Source organism: Penaeus vannamei, chromosome 3 (genome assembly GCF_042767895.1).
Source record: "Penaeus vannamei isolate JL-2024 chromosome 3, ASM4276789v1, whole genome shotgun sequence".
NCBI lineage: Eukaryota > Metazoa > Arthropoda > Malacostraca > Decapoda > Penaeidae > Penaeus > Penaeus vannamei.
This window is the reverse complement of record NC_091551.1, coordinates 16,281,216-16,301,552: the sequence shown is the minus strand read 5'-3', so window position 1 is coordinate 16,301,552 and position 20,337 is coordinate 16,281,216. Positions and strand designations below refer to the sequence as shown.

General features: G+C 37.7%; 2 protein-coding genes across 2 annotated transcripts; both read left to right on the top strand.

Moving 5' to 3' along the window:
* Positions 1 to 1,442: 1,442 nt before the first annotated feature.
* On the top strand, positions 1,443 to 1,964 carry LOC138859604 (uncharacterized). Its single transcript, XM_070115374.1, has one exon. It carries the CDS (start codon positions 1,443 to 1,445, stop codon positions 1,962 to 1,964), a length of 522 nt encoding a protein of 173 aa, XP_069971475.1.
* Positions 1,965 to 5,918: 3,954 nt separating this feature from the next.
* Positions 5,919 to 14,326, top strand: LOC138867002 (prefoldin subunit 3-like). The gene is made up of 5 exons (XM_070141401.1): positions 5,919 to 6,056; positions 10,288 to 10,415; positions 11,715 to 11,880; positions 12,950 to 13,062; positions 13,389 to 14,326. The coding sequence occupies exons 1-5, from the start codon at positions 5,985 to 5,987 to the stop codon at positions 13,474 to 13,476; spliced, it is 567 nt and encodes a 188-aa protein (XP_069997502.1). The 5' UTR covers positions 5,919 to 5,984; the 3' UTR covers positions 13,477 to 14,326.
* Positions 14,327 to 20,337: the final 6,011 nt, after the last annotated feature.

Below are 20,337 nucleotides of genomic sequence, written 5' to 3'. Positions count from 1 at the left end.
ATACCATGACTTTAACAGTTAATAGAACATTAGATGTAATAAAAGCATATAATAACCATGCTTACCTAAATGGCAACTTACGTTAAAAAGTTTACAACTTTGTAATTCTCCTCAGGCTTATATTGCATCTACATTGAGTTTCTTTCCGTGTCAAAATCCTGTTACTCTTAGCTACACCAATTGTATATCGAAAGACAACATACGATCTGACACTTACTTTTACTGTACTCATGTTGACAGCTGTTTAGAGGAATTTTACAATACTATTATCAGCAATAACAGCTTATCTGCAGCCGGTCAGTCCACCAGTGTGTTTAGACTACGGATCCAAGTGAGTTACGTGAAGTGACCCTTGATGCAATACCCTTAGCAAGGGATTAGATATATAAAAGTCCCTGTATTGATAATTCTTGTATTGTTTTTTTTTTATATATATAATTTTATTGCTTTTCTTATGTACATTTCTGATAACAAAATGTCAGTATCTTGTTAACAAAACACAATAATGGCAACAATGATAAAGACAAAAAGGGCAATCACTCTGCCGGACCCACCGATCAGCGAAGATCCTCCTACGGTAGGAGTCCTACCCTGACTTAGGGATCTCTAGGCAGAATAATGAGAAGGCTGCAGGCATATGCGATATCCCTGTTGTACTGATAAATGCTAGGGGTGAACTATGACACAGGGCTTTATACTGTCCTGTTTTACCATTTGATTGTCCGGTTCCATTCCCCCTGACCTGTTTAGGGGCGTGGTGATACTTCCTCGGAAGGGGAAAGGAGATCGTTGAGACTGTGGCAACCAACGTGGCATCACATTGCTAAGTATACCATGCAAGATTTTCGTCCACATTCTGAAACGGATCCGAAGCTACCTACTATGACACCTACGACCAGAGAAGTCTGGATTCACTCCTGTCAAATCCACATTAGACTGTATCATAGCGCTTCGAATCACTGCGGAACGCTGTCGCGAGTTCGGCCGTATATCGACCTCAAGAATGACGAAGGCGTTTGACTTGGTGAATCGCAATCGCTATGGAAGATCCTGAGACCTAGGGTAATTCTGACACGGATTATTGGTTTAATAGCAAGCCTATATACTGGTACTGAAGTGCTGTAAAGTCTGGTGTAGGGAGGAGGACTGTCTAGCTTTTTTCCTGTTAACTCAGGAGTGAGACAGGGCTGTTTCCTTACACCAATACTTTTCAATACTTATATGGACTGGATAATGGGCAGACCTAATACCCAAAGTCACTGTTGAGCAACACCGGACAATATCAAGGTCACGGACCTCGACTTTGCCGACGATGTTGCTATCCTATCTGAGTTTGGAAATTCTGGTAGCAGCTCTTGATGCATTCAGCAACGAGGCGAAGCCCATGGGCTAAGACCAAGATCCAGGATTTCAGCGACCTCATAGGAGAACCTGTTTAGTCGATGCATGCGTGCGACGAGGGCCCTGAAGTCACTGAGAGATTTACATACCTTGGCAGTGCAGCCCATGTCTCTGGGCTGTCAGACCAGGATGTCAGTGAACGGATTGGTCTGGCAGCAGGAACCATCAACTCAGTCAAGAAGAGTATTTGGAGGTGCCGGTACCTATGTAGGACTAAGTTACGTGTCTTCAAGGCCCTGATGCTGTCAGTTTTGCTCTATGGAATTGAAATCTGGACGCTATCTAGTGCCTTGGTGTCGCACCTCTATGCATTTCGTAACAAGTCCCTACGCCGGTTCATGGTGTACAGTTGGCAGGACCATGTGTCCAACCGACGACTACACCGTGAGATTAGCAAGGGACCTGTTACTTCCATAATCATTGACCCCCAACTCAGGCCATGTGGACACCTAGCTCGTTTCCCTGTGGATGGCCCTACCCAACAGGTTGTCTTTTTACGAGAGAATCCTACGTGGGGAAGGTCTGTGGGAAGACTTAGGAAGTCGTGGGCTTGGGCAGCTTGACCAGACCTGCCGTAGAGTGCTAGAAATAGACCTGCCTGGCGACTCGCTATGAGAGATACCCTTGGCTGGAAGCGAAGGGTGGATGTGGCTATGCGCCCCCGTCGGCCTCAGCTCCCTTGATGATGATGAATGATAGTAAAGGTAATGACTATTAGTGTTAATCACAGTAATAGCAATACGAGAAAGTAAAAAATAATCTTCAGATGCTTCTGCCTTTACCATTTCATAACAAAAGTGCTCTTTTATTCCTAATTAAATAACAGCACCTCTTAATAATGGTCATGAAAATGATGTTAATGATATTTATAATATTAACAACAATAATAATAATGATCATAATAATGATAATAACAATAGTAATAATAATGATAATGACAATAATAATGATAATAAAATGAAATCGCAATAGGAATAAAAACGATAATAATAATTTTAGTAACAATAATGCAGAAAATTATGATAATAATAATGATGATAACGATTGTAATGATTATAGTAAGAAAATAAAAATCATACTACTGTTACTAATACTAATGATAATAATTAGTAATAATGATAATATTGATAATAAGTAATAATGAAAATAATAGTAATAATGATAATAACCATAGTGATAATTACAGTAGTAATGATAAAGATAATGATAACAATGGCAATAATTGTGATGATAGTGATAACAACAAATAATATTTAATATAATAGGACTAATGAAAATAATAATAATAACAATAACAATAATAATAATGGTAATAAAATGATACTAAGAAGAATGTAATTAGCACAACAATAATAATAGTGATGATAATATTAATGATAAAAGTAATGTTAATGATGATGATAGTAATGATGAGAAATAATTATAGTAATGATAATGACTATGACAATGTCGATGATGAAAATGATGATATTGATAATGATGGTAATGATAATGACAACAATAATGCTAGTAATGATGATAATTTACAGTGACGATAATAATAATAGTAATGATAATTATAATGATAAGATAAAAAAGCAATAACCATCATCCTTATCATGGTAATACTGAATATGATGATAGTAACAATGACCATGATAATGATAACAATAATGATAAATGAAATATGCATGTAATGGTAATAGTAATAACAATAATGATAATGATGATAATGATAATAGTAGTTATAATGATAATAAAATGATAATAATGACAGCAATAAAAATAGAAGATATAAATAAAACATAATAGTGATAATAAATAATAATGTTAATAATGATAATAATGGTAATACTAATAATGATAATGATAACAATAACTGTAATAATAATAATAATAATATGAGTAATAATAGATATGATGATAATGATAAGACATGATAATGGTAGAAATGATAGTGATAATGATCATAATGATAATGAGAGTAATAATAATAATGATAACAATAATAATTATATAACAACTCCAGTAACAATAAAACAATGACAATAATAATGATAACATTAATAATATAAATAATCATAATGATAAGAGTAATAACTACTATTATGATAATGATAATAATAGCAATAATTATAATAATGATGCTGACAATAGTAAGGATGATAATAATCGTAATAATATTAATAACAGTAATAACGATAAAAATAGTAATAATGATAATAATAATGCTGATAATAATGATATCATTAATGATTATAATGATAATGATAATAACAGTTATACTGACAATGATAATGATCATAATGGTAATGATTATATCAACAATGATATCATTAATGATGATAATGATAATAATGATTGTTATAAAAAATAATAATGATAATAGCAATGATAATGATAATGATAATAGTAATGAAAATAATAATGATAATAACAATGATAAGAGTAATGATAATTATGATGACGATCATGATAATGTTAATTACAACAATAATAGTAATAACGATGATAATGATAATAATGATAATGATGGTGATGATGATAGTGGTAGTAGTATTAATAATGATGATGATGATAGTGGTAGTAATATTAATGATGATAATGCTGAAATTAATAATATTAATAATAATAGTAATAGTTATAAAGATAATACTACTATTCATCATCATATCTTGTCACTCCACCACTGGCTCTACTGGAAAGATCTTTCGTTTGCTTCCAAAAGATCTTGGTTGGAGCAGCTTGGAGTACGCAGTCTCGGAGAATATATTCCATTGTTTGAAGAGCATTAGGGTAGACTGACTTCCTTGTTTGTCTCCACTAATGTTATTAGTTTTGCCGATTCCAATTCTGACACTGTTTAGGACTACCCGTTCTTTCCTTCTGAATGATATTCCCTTCGCGAGATTTTCAGATGGTGCAGGGAGTGGCCCATGCGGTAGGATGTTACTAAATCTCCATCCGCTGCTCATGCCGATGTTGAGTAGGTGTGTTCTTGCGTGAGTCAAGCCTTCGCCGCATTTCTTGGTGACTATACAGTGGGTTGTCGGCCAGTTGCTTGTCCCGCTCTTGCTTGATGATGGCGTCACGTCTGATGGTAATAATAATCATAATGATAATGATATCAATAATGATAATGATGCTATCAGTAATGATATCAATAATGATAATGATGCTATCAGTAATGATATCAATAATGATAATGATGCTATCAGTAATGATATCAATAATGATAATGATGCTATCAGTAATGATATCAATAATGATAATGATGCTATCAGTAATGATATCAATAATGGTAATGATAATGATACTCATAATTATAATGATAATGATAATATAACAATATTGAATGAAGATAATAATATATGTGATCATAATAATGAAAATGACAATAATAGTAATGATAATAATGATAAAGAAATAATGATAATACTAATAATATTGATAATAATGGTAATAATAATGATTATAATAATAATAATAATGATAATAGTAAATATAATAGTAGTAGTGATAATAATGACGATAATCATAGTAATAATAATAATAACAATTATTATAGGATCAATAATGATAATCACAAAGATATTAACAATGACAATAATAATAATTATAATGATAATAATATTGATAATGATAATAATAATGATAATGATAATAATTATTATTATTATATTAGTAGTAATGATAATCATTACTCTTATTATATCAGTAATAATAATAGTAATGATTATTATAATAGCTAATAATGATAACATAAATACAATAATGTAACATAAATACAATAATGAAATACTATGAATAATAATGGAAAGACGACGCCATGAATGACAGTAAAAGAAGATAAGAAAAGAAAAAAACTACAGGATTAATTCCTACTCATAAAAAAGGGAATGTCCCTTGTGAAATTAAATCCTGGAAATATTCCCGCCTTTGATTTAGAACACGGGCATTCGGATTTTTAGGTATAGTATTTAAGCATCTTAGGGAGAATGACATTTGATTGGAAATTCATTATGGGATTTCTCATATCCATATTCGTATTGTATGATTCACCCATAGATGTTTTCAGAGTATATGGTAAACATGTGTGAAATAAATGTAATTTCTCGAGATTACAGGAGTTCTGCTTTACTTTGGTTTGTTGTGTGAATAATAATCAAAACAAAATGATGGCAGAATAAGAAAAAAATGTGCAACATTTGTATTTTTTGTTGAGATTTTGTTGTTTGAAAGCATTTCAAGAGACTTTATTGATTCCGAATTATCCCGAGGAAACACACCCCTTGATAAAAATTAGATCAAAGAAAATATAAAACATATACGTAGATACTTACCCCAAGATTTAGTAATAAAAAAGAAAAACAAATGTTAAACTAGATACAAATTTCCTAAAAAATATAAAAAATATCAAATTACCAAAATATACAAGATAAATTAAAATCAGTAATAAGACTCCCTCTATGATGTATTAGACATGAAACTTACAGATATAAAACACTATAATAAAGACACGAAACTCATCACAATTGAACAAAATAATCTGAATAGTGGAAATCCCAAGCAAGTCGCAAAGAATATTGGAACACGTAAACATCATGGCCGGGGACGAAGACAAACCTCTGGATGATTCCAAGAGTTATATGGGCATTCCAGAGGCCCAGTTTGTTGTAAGTTTTGAATTATGGAATAGAAATGTCTTGATATGGATGGAGTCTATAGAAAAGGGTGTTCTAGGGAGTGTAATCTTGAAATTAGACGTTGTAGCGGTATCTGTCATGAGTCATGCCGCTTGCATGTTTTTTTCATTTTGATTTATTTTGATATCCTCTGCTTTACAAGTTAGATTTATTGTGATTTCTTACATGTAAGCGCCTTTGTCCGGTTTTGGGGCAAATTACAATTTCATTTTTACAGATTAGTATGTAAATGTGCCTTTATATTGATACTCTTCGACTATTAATAGACTAAGGCTTGGACTCATTAAATACTGGACTGTATGAAAGCATTTCTCAAGACACGTGGTATTTAAATTAGTATTACCCCATGCTGTTTTAAGTTTCATTCTCATCTGGCACTGTTATGCCCTTATGAATTTTAAAAGTTAGTTTTAATGGTTCCTAAAAGTAGTTCATTTGAGAAAATATGAGAATTGTGTCCCTCTCCTCATGTAAGACTTGTTCCCATGAAATACATTGTTAATTTGGTAATTTTTAAAAGTGTCACACAGTCATCCAACTTTATAAATATTATATTTTGTTCTGGACATTTATGGTGTGTTATGTTTTGTGTCTGTTGATATCCATCACAAATAATCGCGATTGTTCTGAATACTTTTGCATGACCGATCATGATGATAGTGGTATCATGATGATAGTGGCCCTCTACTACCTATCTGAGCAGGGTATATGCTGTGGAACCCACCACACACCCACATTCTTGGCCTCAATAGCAGAGGAGGGTATTAAAGGACCAGGGAAACGTCAGGATAAGATATGAATATTATACACGAAATACATCACTATAACAAGAATATATACTAATTAAGTTACTATATTGTCCAATGAAGGGGTCTGTCCCCTCCTGAAACATCCCTCCTGGGTGGCTACTGCCCCCCAACCTTTGCAGTGGAAGACAAAAAATCCAGCATGTATTCTGTCTATGTGCGTCGGTCTCTTTTAACTTATTCCAATTACCCCAGTGCCGATGGGTAAAAATGTTTGGCAAATTAACGTAATAACGGGATTGTTGGCGCGCATTGGCAGTTTCCCCTTTTTGTGTCTGGTTCAATCGGTAGTTTGCGAGCGAAATTTGGCACCTAAAAGCTTTTATTTTGCTATAATTTATAAGAAATATTACAATTTTGAAGGTTTACCTTCTTTATAGGTGCCATTGCCTAAAATCTTTACCATATAAATGACGCCGCTATTATCGGAGAAAAACAAACTCCTTCTGACGAGCCAGCGGGGCGGGAATGGGCATGATATGATGCTATCTGTTTTCGGTCCACAACAGCCATGGCATGTACGTACGTGCCACCCGTCGGCTACGGGTTAATTAGCTGCAACATTTTTTGGAAGGAAGACATATCGATTTGCATGGCAATCTTTGCAATAGTTTGAGCATTTGGGCTAAGGTTCGTGCATTTGTTTGCTTGATGTTGGAGACTTCATGGGTGTGGTCCTGTTATAAGCTTTTGCTGCAGATTCTCCAAACTTTTCAGTTACTATATTGCGACCAGGGAAGAAAAAAATGGTAACTTACCCCTGTCTCTGGAGTACTCTAATACTAAAAGTTATAAGATGCAAAACATGTAAACATCAGTATTAAGTGCCAGATGATTAGAATCAACCCACTAGGTCTGAATGACAGGGACTTCTTGTCATGAAAAAATTTGGCTGAGGGTTGGGTGAGGAAAGGGAGACAGGCATCTTTCTTAAGTAGTTCTCAAAGCAGAGGCAGATTGACTCTTTGGACTTTCAGGAATGGGCTTATCCATGAGGGTGGAGTTTACCATCAGTGAACTGAATTATACAAAAATATTTTATGTGAGCAAGGTCTACAAGCCATATGCCTGAAAGAGTTGCTGCTCAAGCAAGTTTAATGTCCGGGTGTTTTGGTCCACAGGTGAGCTGTAAGGTACCCAAGTCCAAAAAGTTAAAGAGAAGCTTGGTTGAAAAGCAGTACTCCAGGGTCTTGGCTGAGTTTATATACTATTTGTACTATATTTACTGTTACTCTAATAACAGTAGAATAATGTTGATAATGTTGACTATAATGATAGTATTGATATTGACACTAGTTGAAGCTCTGCTGACTAGCATGGAACTGTGATATGACAGAGGTTGGACCCTCCAAGAAATCACTTCTTTACTTGCACCATAATAGTGTATTTTATCATTATTGGTTGATTAATGTCTTTAGCTTAAAACTACTCAATTTGGATGGTATACATCAAATGGCTTAGATTCTGCAATCAGTGTTAGCAGGCTATGTCTTGCCAGAATATAACTAGTGGACTTTGGTTGGCATTTTTCAGAATGCGGAGTAAATGCCAGAGCCAGGAACATCCTGATCTCGTTGGTGAAAGCAGCATCTCTATACCTAGCTATAAGGCCAAGATCCTGGATGCGTTTCCAGACTGGCCCAGGCAGAAATATCATCCAGCAACTTCTGCATTTGAAAAAAAAATTCTGCTGCCTTTTCAAAATCTGTCATTATTGTTGCTGGATTGCATGATAAACCAGGGGTAATAAGCTGCAACACCTTGTGCAACAATTTATTATATATCTCTTCATTCTTTTCTGGCAACATTGCATAGACACAGGGTATGTCACCTTAAGTATACATAGTGTGTGTAATGCTGCTTGTACCTGATAGGGGCCACTTTAAATGTCCCATCACCAAACCAGTGACGAGACTTGGCAAGAAATTTCAGATCAGAGTCTGCAATAGGGACTGCCATTCCATCATCATCTCATTGAAGGAAGCCCTCTTCTCTAAGTTTGCCTGAAATAGGCAAAGATCAGACACACCTGCCTGTTGCTGCACTCGCCTTAGCATCCTCTTGACAACATCTACAATTGGTATTAAATGAGCCCAACCAACTTCAGCTCTTGTGTAGAATGTCTGTACAATATACAGGATGGGCTCTGCTGTCGAGGCAGCGTGTTCCTCCTTAGCTGACAGTATCTTCACCTCAGTCTTCCCAGGGACAGCAGGATATCTGTGGATGGGGTTTTGCCACTTTACAATTTCTCTGTTAATGGTGTGAATCCTGGCACCCCAGGTCCTGTCTTTGCATCTCCATATAACTTTGTCGCGATAGTCCCTCTCCTTCGTAAGGAGATGCTGCCCAACTTGTAAGTTTTAGAGTTGCCTGGTATGACAATATAATGTGACAAGGGGACACTAATTAGAGAAGGTGGAGAAGGGTAATCGTCACTCAGTCCTAAGTGCTGTGAAACATCAACCGCAGGATAGGGTGGTAATGGAAGCTCAATTGAGTACATATAGATCACTTCATAAGCTACAACATATTGCCAGGAAATCTTGATGGAAGCATATTTCATGGGTAAAAGGACACAAAACTTTATTTTTTTATATATTTTTTTAGATGTGTTTCACAAAATATTTCGTCATAAATCACGGCAATACAATTTTTTTCTGATATTAGTATAAGTGCTCCTTGAACATTCACGAACTCAAATCTATGCGTAATGTCATAATCAAATGCCATATGCATGATTGCAACAAGCAAAAGTCCACATAAGTGTACCTGGGCTCTAATTGGTTACCTCCCCAGATATGGAGAGTGTGAGTGTGTGAGTGTGTGTGTGAGTGTGTGTGTGAGTGTGTGTGTGAGAGTGTGTGAGTGTGAGTGTGTGAGCGTGAGTGTGTGAGCGTGAGTGTGTGAGCGTGAGTGTGTGAGCGTGAGTGTGAGTGTGTGTGTGAGTGTGAGTGTGTGTGTGTGTGTGTGTGTGTGTGTGTGTGTGTGTGTGTGAGTGAGTGAGTGAGTGAGTGAGTGAGTGAGTGAGTGAGTGAGTGAGTGAGTGAGTGAGTGACAGCACCTGTATGTAAGCAGATAATTTAGGAAGACTTGAATTTATGTAATATGCTTATATGTTAGTGATGTAATTTTTTATTTTATTTTTTTATTTTATTTTATTTATTTTTTATTCATATTTATGTATTTTAATTAATTTTATAAGTTTCATGTTGCAGGAAAACTCCCGATTTTTACACTCATTTCATAACTTCTCGAAGTTGTGGCTAATTGGAAAAGTTTTGTCTTGCAGAAGTAAATTGGATGTGATGGAGGGAGTGTGGTTAGCCTTTGAAAGTATATTACCTTTTATTGGACCTTAAGTACATTACTTTAATTTAGCTCTCTACTTTCAGGAAGATGTTGATGCCTTCATGAACAAAGAAGACAATGCCAATGATGCACAGAGTGTTATCATGCGGCTGGATGAACAACTGAACAAATATAAGTTTATGGAAGCGCATTTGCAAGCGAGGCGCAAGAAGTGAGTGGCTAGGAATTGTTTTTCTATTCTTAAGGTTTTATAAAGTAAAGATTTTCAATCATTTTTATATGTTTCCTGTTATCTTGGCCCTCAATCAAATTTTCTCATGGCAGCATGTTCATGTCACCTACCCCGTAAGCCAAATTTTTTCATGATGTGTTGGTCATGTTATCAGGATCATAGGGGTTTGGGATATTTAATTGTTACCGTAAGTAGCAAGTTAGGGAACGTTCATCTTTCTTCATTAAATATCTCCAAGCTGCTGGGATGGCATTTGCTTACTTGCCAAACCCACTGTGTGTTTAGTTATTCTTTATAACATATTGGTGATTTTATATTATGCATCTATTTTGTTTCTTAATTTTTCAAAAGTTAGATACAAGAAAAAGAAAAGAAAAAAACATGTATTATTACTCTTGTGAATATTTGTTGGCTGCCAGTTGTTCATTTCAGTACTATGATGTGTCAGTTGAAATATTAATTTCCTAGAGATATTCTCTTTTTTAGCTGTTTAATATGTGATGAATCACAGTTCAGTTTGGCTAACTGTTTGTAACAAATAAAAGAGAGAAAGATAAAATGATATTGAACAAACTACCAAGTGTACTGTTTCATAGTACCAGCTGTATGACATATATTAGTCATACTGATTATTGATTGGAGGGGACAGGACAGGCTACATTGATCAATAGTCTACTCTATTTAACCAATTATAATGCTAAGCATGATGTGTAAGAAGGGATTGAAATAATTTCCTTTGAAAAATGGCAAATATCTTGGCAGTAATCACATAATCTCAGTGTAGATAAGAAGTCACAATAATATTCATCACATGGCATGAGAATGCTTTTAAAACCTGTAGAATCTGCAGTTCCTTATATCCCCTTATGCAATAGAACATGAAGATTTTTCTCTAATACTTAACAGGACAGGTTGCAGTATTAAATTTAGATTGAAAATGATTAGAAGTGTCTGAAAAATGTTTATTCCACTGTTTACGTGGCAGTTCAGTTCATCTAGGCTAATGAGACATAGTCTGATCAAATATACTTATTGCAAGATGAGCAATAGGATTTTAGTTTTGATATGACTGTTCCTTGTCCTTTATTGGTAGTTTCTTGGATCAAGATGACTTAGATAGACTTAAAATAAGTAGGACATCGGTAAGATATCAAGTGATATCTCATGTTGCCAAGATATATCTAGATGAAACGGATAATAAATATTGTGTGAAAGTGGAAAAAAAACTTATATATCAGAGAATATGCAGAAGGTTATTATTATTTTTTTCTTTTGCAGGTTGAAATCGCAAATTCCAGATATTAAGAGTTCTCTACAAATTGTAAAAGAGATGAAGGCCAGAAAAGATACAGCTGATGCCATCGAGACTAAATTCTTACTGTCTGACCAAGTCTACATGAAGGCTAAAATTCCACCAACAGACCGAGTGTGTCTTTGGCTTGGAGTAAGTAATTTGATTATGATTTAGTATATTATATCATTATAAATATTTCTTTTAAGATTCAGTGCAAATATCCTGCTCTGTTGGGTGTGCTACAACGAAAGGCGCAGTTCAACTGGCCTTGTTTTCATCTAGGACCAAGCTTGTTTTTCATCACTATGCATAGTACTCTTTAGAGCAACATGGAGCACAAGGATTTATCTGCTGTAGTTTTGTTTCATGGGGTATTAGTGTTTGAAGAAAGAAGAATGGAAACCAATATACTGATTTAAGATTATTAATGCTATTTTGATGGGCTGTCGACATGAGTGTAGATCCTCACTTTCATAGTAGGCATTTCTTGTTTATTTGTTTTTGGTAATAAAAAATGAATTTTGTAATTAACTCCAGGTTTTATATAAAGTCTCTAATATGACTTTTGTTGACAATAGATACTTAGATATTGGTAGTTTCTTTAAGCAAATTACAGACAATAGTTTTTAATTGCATCCTAGAAAATCTTCAGATACACTAAGAAAAATAACGCTCTAGGTCAGGTTATTGCTGGCTCCCCTCAGCCCCCAGATTTTGCACCAAAGTGAAGTGATTTGGCCAAAATAGCCATGCTTATGGCTAGACCTGGGCGTACACAAGGCCAGTTGAACCATGTCCTAACAGGGAGCGTATGTAAAAAGGAAATATTTGTAATCAGATTTAACCTAAATACGCTGGATGTCAGTAAGAGCCAGTGGAAATACGTGGGATTTGGCATTAGTTCTTCCTGTTGTCATGTAGCAGCTGTTAAAGCCATACAGGGATGGAGGAAATAACAATGTTAGAGGCTTAACTGGGCATTGTAGAATTGTGAATGACACAGGAATTAGAGGAGGAGAGGTAAGTGCCATAGCACGTACATAGGCTGTTGGGGTGGAACTCAGGACGAATTGAATTCTGACGTGATGATGATGATGAGATTAGGGTTGAGAGATATGTTTACCAGTTTGACTGAGAATGAAAGTTGTATGTGATATTCAGTCTACTCAAATCTTGGAACCCAAGATAGCTTCTAATGATATATTGAATTTATTTACAGGCTAATGTAATGTTGGAATATGGGCTTGAAGATGCTGAAAGCCTTTTGTCGAAAAACTTGAATAATGCAACAAAGAACCTATCACAGGTAGAGCACGACCTTGACTTCCTTAGGTGAGTTTTTCTGTAATAATAATAAGGATGATGATAATGGTAATAAGGATAATAATAATAATAATGATAATGATGATGATAATAATAGTTATAGTAATGATAATGATAATAACAATGATGATGATAATGATAATAATAATAGTTATAATAATAATGATAATAATAATGATGATAATAATAATGATAATGATAATAGTGAACAGAGTAAGAAAGATCCCCCCCCCCCCCAATTTTTTGTCATATATACTCCTATACAGTATAAATATTAGAAAGCTGATAATTATTGTCACTGAAATTCCTTAAATGATTTTCACTATTTTCTTCAGGAACCAAGGAACAACGACGGAGGTGACAATGGCTCGAATTTACAATTGGGATGTCAAAAGGCGAAGGGCGGCAAAAGCTGCATCATAAGCATGAAAGTTTCCTGTGCTAATTTTAGAAATAAAATATCTTCTAATATGTCTCTGAAATTTAGTGAAAACTACCCTAAAGAGAAAAAGTACCAATTTGTTACTTTTAAGTGCCCTTAATTTTTCGCCAAAGAAAGATTATTCATTTTTTGGTTGAGTTTCAACAACAAGGTCAGTGTGGTTACAGTTACAGGGCAGAGAATTGATGGAGCCATTGCTAGTCTTTCTCGCAGAACATGTGATGAGAGAACACAGTTAACTGCACAATGTCTCTTGTACCATCAGGATCTAGCACCTTTTGGCTGGCTTACTTATGCAAAGAGAAAAGAAAAGAAAAAAGCTTTATAGATTCCACTGCATTTCCATGTGACATATCACTAAATACCTGTTGTATACTCACTCTCCTTGTATATATTGTCAAAAAGGATAAATTGTTTTCAAGATTGGAAGATAGCAATGTAGATCAAAAGGAAATTTCTTCACTGTAAACAAATTTATTAATATATCCTATGTTAAATATCTTTAATATACATTTATTATCCAAAAGATTTGAAACAACATACGTATGTTGCCCAATTTGCTTCTAGAGAGTTTGTGTAGGATTAATTGTTTTTTTCAGATCTGTCTGGTAGAAAGTGACAAGTTGGTAAAGAATGTGCAATTGAAATTGAAGCCTGAGAAGCAAATTTCTGTCATGTGTCAGATCCCTGAAGCCTCGGTCCCATAGCTCACATATTACTACTTTATTAATATCTTAACATATTGCAGCGTTATAATAATGTGATCTTATTCTTTGGTTAATCATCTCTTTCTATATGTTTCTGCTTATCTGGAAATAAAAAATGAAAGTCTTAATTCTTTCCTTGTATCAACCTGCTTGCTTGTGTAGCATTTACCTTGTTTAGCAGAAAAGGGAACTATGAAAATAACTTTGTCAGTTAGTGAGCAGAGCTCCCAGGATTGGTAAGTGGCTTTTGCTAGAATTGTCCCTCTTGATATACAGTTTTTTTTAAGGGGATTGTAAGTATAAAGAATTTGGTTGTATGGAATATTGACTTCCATTTCTTTTTTCTCATCTACCTCCCCCCTAATCCCATACACGTTATTGGAGGTGGGGGCATAGGAGATGGAGACTAAGGCCCAATGTTATGGATCTTCCCTACCCTGGGCCTCAATCAATTTAACTTGGTTGTCTCTCCCTTCCATTTTCCTTCTCTTGTCTTCTTCCAAAAATGTAAGAGCCATGTTGAAAGGATGAGGTTGGCCTTGGGCACAATATTCCCATGTTTAGTTATCTAGCCTTTGCTTCCTTATGTGTATCCTGAGGAGTGAACTGTTTCTCTTCACACTTGAGGCTTACCATGGCCAATAATGATTAATGAAAAACATTCAAGTCTAATCCCGTTATCAGCTAGTCCTACTGATTTTAATTCCTGGTTTCCTGACCTGTGGCTATACTTTGATCACAGCTCTGAACACTGCTACTACTTCCATGTCACCCAACTTTCATAAAACCTCTCCCAACATCTTCCACTCTATCTCATACACCATTCTTCATTTTCTAGTGACTGCCGATATCTATCCATCCTCCTCATATTTCCCCCTACACCTCTTTGTTCTACTCCCTCCCAACACAGCTTATCCCCCCCAGCTCCAACTACACTCACATTAACCCTCCCTCCATCCCCTCTATCCTTTCCACTCCCTCCTGGATACACACGTGAATTCCTCATGTCACAATTATGTCCTTCCCCAGATCCTTCACCTCCTGATACTACACCACCACCCCCTCCAATTCCTTATCTCACCCCCTAGCTCCTTCCCCTTCAAATTCTCCAAAACACACGCTGATCGTTATCACTCGTAGATCAACTAAGTAATAGCTCTCCTACATTGGAATATTCTTTCAGACCTGACCTTCGTCATATCCGTTCTTCTTATAACCCATCCATTATCTGCCTCCAAAAGACTTTTCTTACTCATCCTCCTCTGCTTTGAAAACCTGTTCTCCTTCCTGAGACACATGCATCTCCTTTTTTTTATATAATATCATTACCTAACCCCACCGTAACCCATTCACTCATCAACTCCTTTACCCATCTTTAACCTTTTCAATATTACTCTAGATAGTTGATGCATAGCAACTAACTAATAACTCAACCACCCTTCACTACCATTTACTGTACCTTCCTACAGTGCTATATGACCTTAGATGTCTAGCACATTTCTTTAGCTATTAACCATTATTCATTATCCATTCCGAACCACCCACTCATTATTATTCAACCACCAGAATGCACCCCTTCCTCTCTCCCAACATTCTCCTCTCCATCTCCTACAGCACAGTCTTCATCAATGTCTGCCCCCTCTTCCCTTGTTACTACTCTAAAGAGTAGTAATAAGCTAAATGGATTGATTCTTTGTGATTCCTCCCACAGCCCCCTAATCCGAGAATATTCTTCTCTTTCAGCAGTGCCTCCAAAAACAAGGAAGGAGATAAGGTTTTCTATGCAGAAAGTATGGGATTCCATTAGGATGTCTGATAGGTTGGGAGGTCGTTGTAGGGAAGATAGATGAGGAAAAGCAGCAATTCGGGTTGTGGTGAAACGTGGACATGCCAGCAGGATGTGTGAAACTGAAAGGGGAATATTACAGGAGGAACATAGAGGTGGGTCTGATCGTGACATGAGGTATGAGTGCCTAAGGCGTAAGCAGGAATGGGCTGTTTCCCAGCATCTGTGTTTATGGAAGGAAGTTGACCAGGAGGAGATTGTTGGTTTTATTGAATGTAATTTATTGGTGGTAAGACTTGCCCAGAAGGTTTTCCATAAAGAAAGGTTTTAAAATGAGGATAATAATCTATGGCTGGGATTTTTTTGAAATTTGCGTTACGTGATGTGGACTTATTGGCTGAGCGAGCTTGAGTGTCTGCTCTTTCATTGCCTGGTACTCCTATATGGCATGGTACACAGCAAAACTTGATAGTTTAGTATGTCTTGAATTTTACAGACAAGGGGGTTAGTTGAAGGTATGGATTTTATGAGAGTGAGCGAGTTTCGAGAGTCAGTAAAATCGTGAAATAGGAGGAAAAGAGAGAGTATGTGTTTCAAGGCAAGGAGGATTGCATATAATTCTGTAGTGAGAACACAAGACTCAGGAGATAGAGGGTATTTAAATGTGTAGATTGGGAAGATGACTGCAAAACCTGCTCCGAATGTGTTTTTGGAGCCGTCAGCCCACCCAATCCCTTGCCCGTTGTTGTCATGGGGGGACTTAAGAGACCCAGTGCAGGGATCTCCCCTGCCTAGGGCCTCAGCCCTCGACTCAACTAATTTTGCATGGTCTTTTCCCCCTCCAGCTTTTGTTTCCATCCCTTCTCCATCCCCTTCTACTATCTACTTTCTAAGGTGTGAGAGCCGTGCTGAGATGATGAAAGGCTGACCTTATGCCAGTCCTGAACGGCCTGCGGGAACTATGGGCACGGTACTCCCGGCTAATCTAGCCCTTACCTTTCACTAGCGATGGAGGTGGACCAGTTGATGCCTTTTATATAATCCAGGTTCCCCATGACCAGTAATGAAAATGTAATCCCCTTATTAGAGGCTATAAGGCTAGCCCCTTTATCTAGCCCCAACCCAGGCTCTCCTTTGACCACGACTCCGAACACAAACTACTACCCACTCCGCAATGCCTACTAGTGCATTACCCACCCAAGCAGAAAATCAATCTCCAGAAGACATTCCTACCCACCCAACTTCCTCAAATTCATCAACTTTACCCCCGCAACCTTCATCAAGCAACCAATCCTCCCTTATTACTACCTTACAGCCTTATTCTCCATCACTCCGTAATACTCCCTCTTCTACACGTCCCCGACCATCCACCACCACCAACCTTACAGATATCTTAAATACTCTGTTTAGCCCAGCTTAATGGGACCGATTTTTCGTGATTCCTTCTACAGCTCCTTACTCAGGCAACACTCTTCTCTTTCAACAATGCCTCCAAAAACAAGTAGGAAGAGTCCATTTCTATACCAGACGCGATCGCTCCCGTCCTGTAACAGTCAGATCAGAAACTGAATCTATAGCACTATCATATTTAACTGATCATTCTGGCAACCCCATTCCTGCAGAACCTCCCCCAACCCTTAATACCTGTACCGGAACTGCCTCTCTCTCCCCAGCAAACTGCCCAGTCGATATCAAAGATTGGTCAGACTGTGGAGAAGACTTACTAGGATGCCTCAAAGACCAAGATGTGAAATCAGTACATTGCTACACCATTCCTCCTAAAGGTCAACGAAAGAATCCGACCAACATTGCCAATATTACCTTCCGTACACATGACCTTCCCTTACGTATCTACATCGGTGGACAATCCCTCTCTGTTCGACCATACCAACCCCCTCCCCGTCAGTGTCAAAACTGTTGGCGCTTTGGACATCCTGCCAAACACAGCCGTTCCACAGACCGATGCCCCATATGTGCCCAACCTAGTCATAACCGATCAAACTGCTCAGCACAAACACGAACATGTGCTAACTGCGGCGACCCCCATAATTTATTTTATAGAGGCTGTCCCACTTACAAGTTTGAATCTGAGGTAGCAACTCTCAGATACAAAAATGGTCTCATTTTACGTGAAGCCAGACAGGAAGCACGTCGACAAGGTTTCTCTCATACTCCATACTCTAGTAACATCGTTCGCTTAGCCCCTCCCCCTCCACCCCAAGATGACCCCATTTCCACATCTACATTATGCATCCCTCAGACCAATTCCTTTGCCACTCTAAACCCAGACACCCAATCTCAACCACAGCTCCAATCTCAACTACAGCTCCAACACCATCCCCTCTCCTTCCCCGAACTACCCGCAGTAGACAGACTAAACGTTCTAACCCTTCTTCCCCTACAGCACAAGATCCCATAACTCATGCTCCTTCTACACTTGAAGTGGTTGCCGATATTCATACCACTCCTACTAATATTCCCCTACACCCCTTCCTCCTACTCCCTCTCAACACAACATAACCCCCTCAATTCCGTCTACCTCCGAAATCCATCCTCCTGATATCCATCCCCCTCTTACTCACAGCACCCCAACACCCCTTCCTCCTAATCCCTCCCAAGACAACACATCCCCGTCAACTCAAATTATCCATCCTTCCGATATCCACCCTCCTGCCACTAATACTCCTCCCACATCTACTCCCTCCCAACACAAGGGGATGCCTTCAACCCTAACTATAGGCACATTCTCCCTCCCTCCATCCCCTCTATCTTTTGCACTCCCTCCCGGATACACACGAGAATCACTCAGTTCACAACAATGCCCTTCCCCAAATTCCCTACCTCCTAATACCCCACCTTCACACCCCCGAGCTCCTTCTCCCCCAGATTCCCCAATAGGTACCGACGCTTTCATCTTAAAATAACTTAAGATATAGCTCTCCTACATTGGAATATTCGCGGTTTCCGTTCTCATAGACCAGACCTACGTCATATCCTTGCTTCTTATAACCTGTTCTCCCTCAGACGCATAAATATCCTTCACTTGATCTAACTCCCTTACCTAAACCACCATAACCTTTTCCCTCATCTTCAACCTTTCAACACTACTCTAGATAGTCGACACATAGCAACTATCACCTGACATCCCCCTTTACTATACCTTCCTATAGTGCTATATGACCTTAGATGTCTATCACATTTATTTTAACCATTAACCATGAACCATTGGAGCCGTCAGTGTAAACATGCCTACTTGAGGAGTGAATAGCAATGGAGGAACTGAATTGACAGAGAAGGGCAGAAGTTGGAGAATTGCGGACGATAAAATGAGTTGGCAAATGGGGAGATGAGGTAAAGGTAGAAATTAGGGATTGAGGGATAGTTCATTTGGTGAGGGAGTGTTGGTGAAAGCGTGCAAAGCATCGGAGAGAGAGAAGGGTACGGGGTCGAGAGAGAGAGATAATATGACTGACTGTGTACAGGCTCTCAACTGGGGAGGAGTTGAATGCTCTTAATGCTAATCGGAGACCTGTACTAAACCTGAACTGTATCTATTTGATTAAGAAGTGTGGTAGAGACATGAGTATACATGGCATCCATAATCAAGAGTAGAGAGGATCAAGGTTGAGTGAAGATAGAGGAGAGTTTTGCGGTCTGACCACCATGATATGTGGGGCAGGATTTGTAGAATTCTAAGGCGTTTTTGAGCTTTTTCTTTAATGGAGAGAATATGGTCTCGCCAGGATAGTCTGGAGTCGAAAATTACTCCAAGGAACTTTCTCGAAGAGCGGTATTGTAGAGGAGTGCCATATAAGAAGAGAGGAAGTTGGGGCTTTGCACGTTTGCGTGAGAAGAGGATAGAAAAGGATTTGGTGGTGGTGAAACGGGTATATAATCGGGTATCCGATTTATTTGGTATTGGGGAATCTGGGGGAAGGAGCTAGGGGGTGTGAAGGAGGGGTATCAGGAGGTGGGTGATCTGGGGAAGGGCATTGTTGTGTCATGAGTGATTCACGTGTGTATCCGGGAGGGAGTGGAAAGGATAGAGGGGATGGATGGAAGGAGAATGTGCGTATAGTTGGGGTTGAAGGGGGTGGGTTGTGTTGGGAGGGAGTAGGAGGAAGTGATGTGGGGGGAGTATTAGTGGTAGGAGGATGGATATCGGAAGGATGGATAGTTGGAGTTGAGGGGGGTGTGTTGTCTTGGGAGGGATTAGGAGGAAGAGGTGTGGGGGTGGTGTAAGAGGGGGATGGATATTGGGAGGATGGATATAGGTGGTGGATGGAATTGAGGGGGTTAGGTTGTGTTGAGAGGGAGTAGGAGGAAGGGGTGTAGGGGGAATATTAGTA

Bases quoted from the DNA above. Each gene is read 5' to 3' on its own strand.
- LOC138867002 (XM_070141401.1), top strand. From the start codon at position 5,985: ATGGCCGGGGACGAAGACAAACCTCTGGATGATTCCAAGAGTTATATG. The intron at 10,416-11,714 runs GTGAGTGGCTAG...TTTCTTTTGCAG, and splicing joins TTGCAAGCGAGGCGCAAGAA to GTTGAAATCGCAAATTCCAG. The intron at 13,063-13,388 runs GTGAGTTTTTCT...TATTTTCTTCAG, and splicing joins CACGACCTTGACTTCCTTAG to GAACCAAGGAACAACGACGG.
- LOC138859604 (XM_070115374.1), top strand. From the start codon at position 1,443: ATGCATGCGTGCGACGAGGGCCCTGAAGTCACTGAGAGATTTACATAC.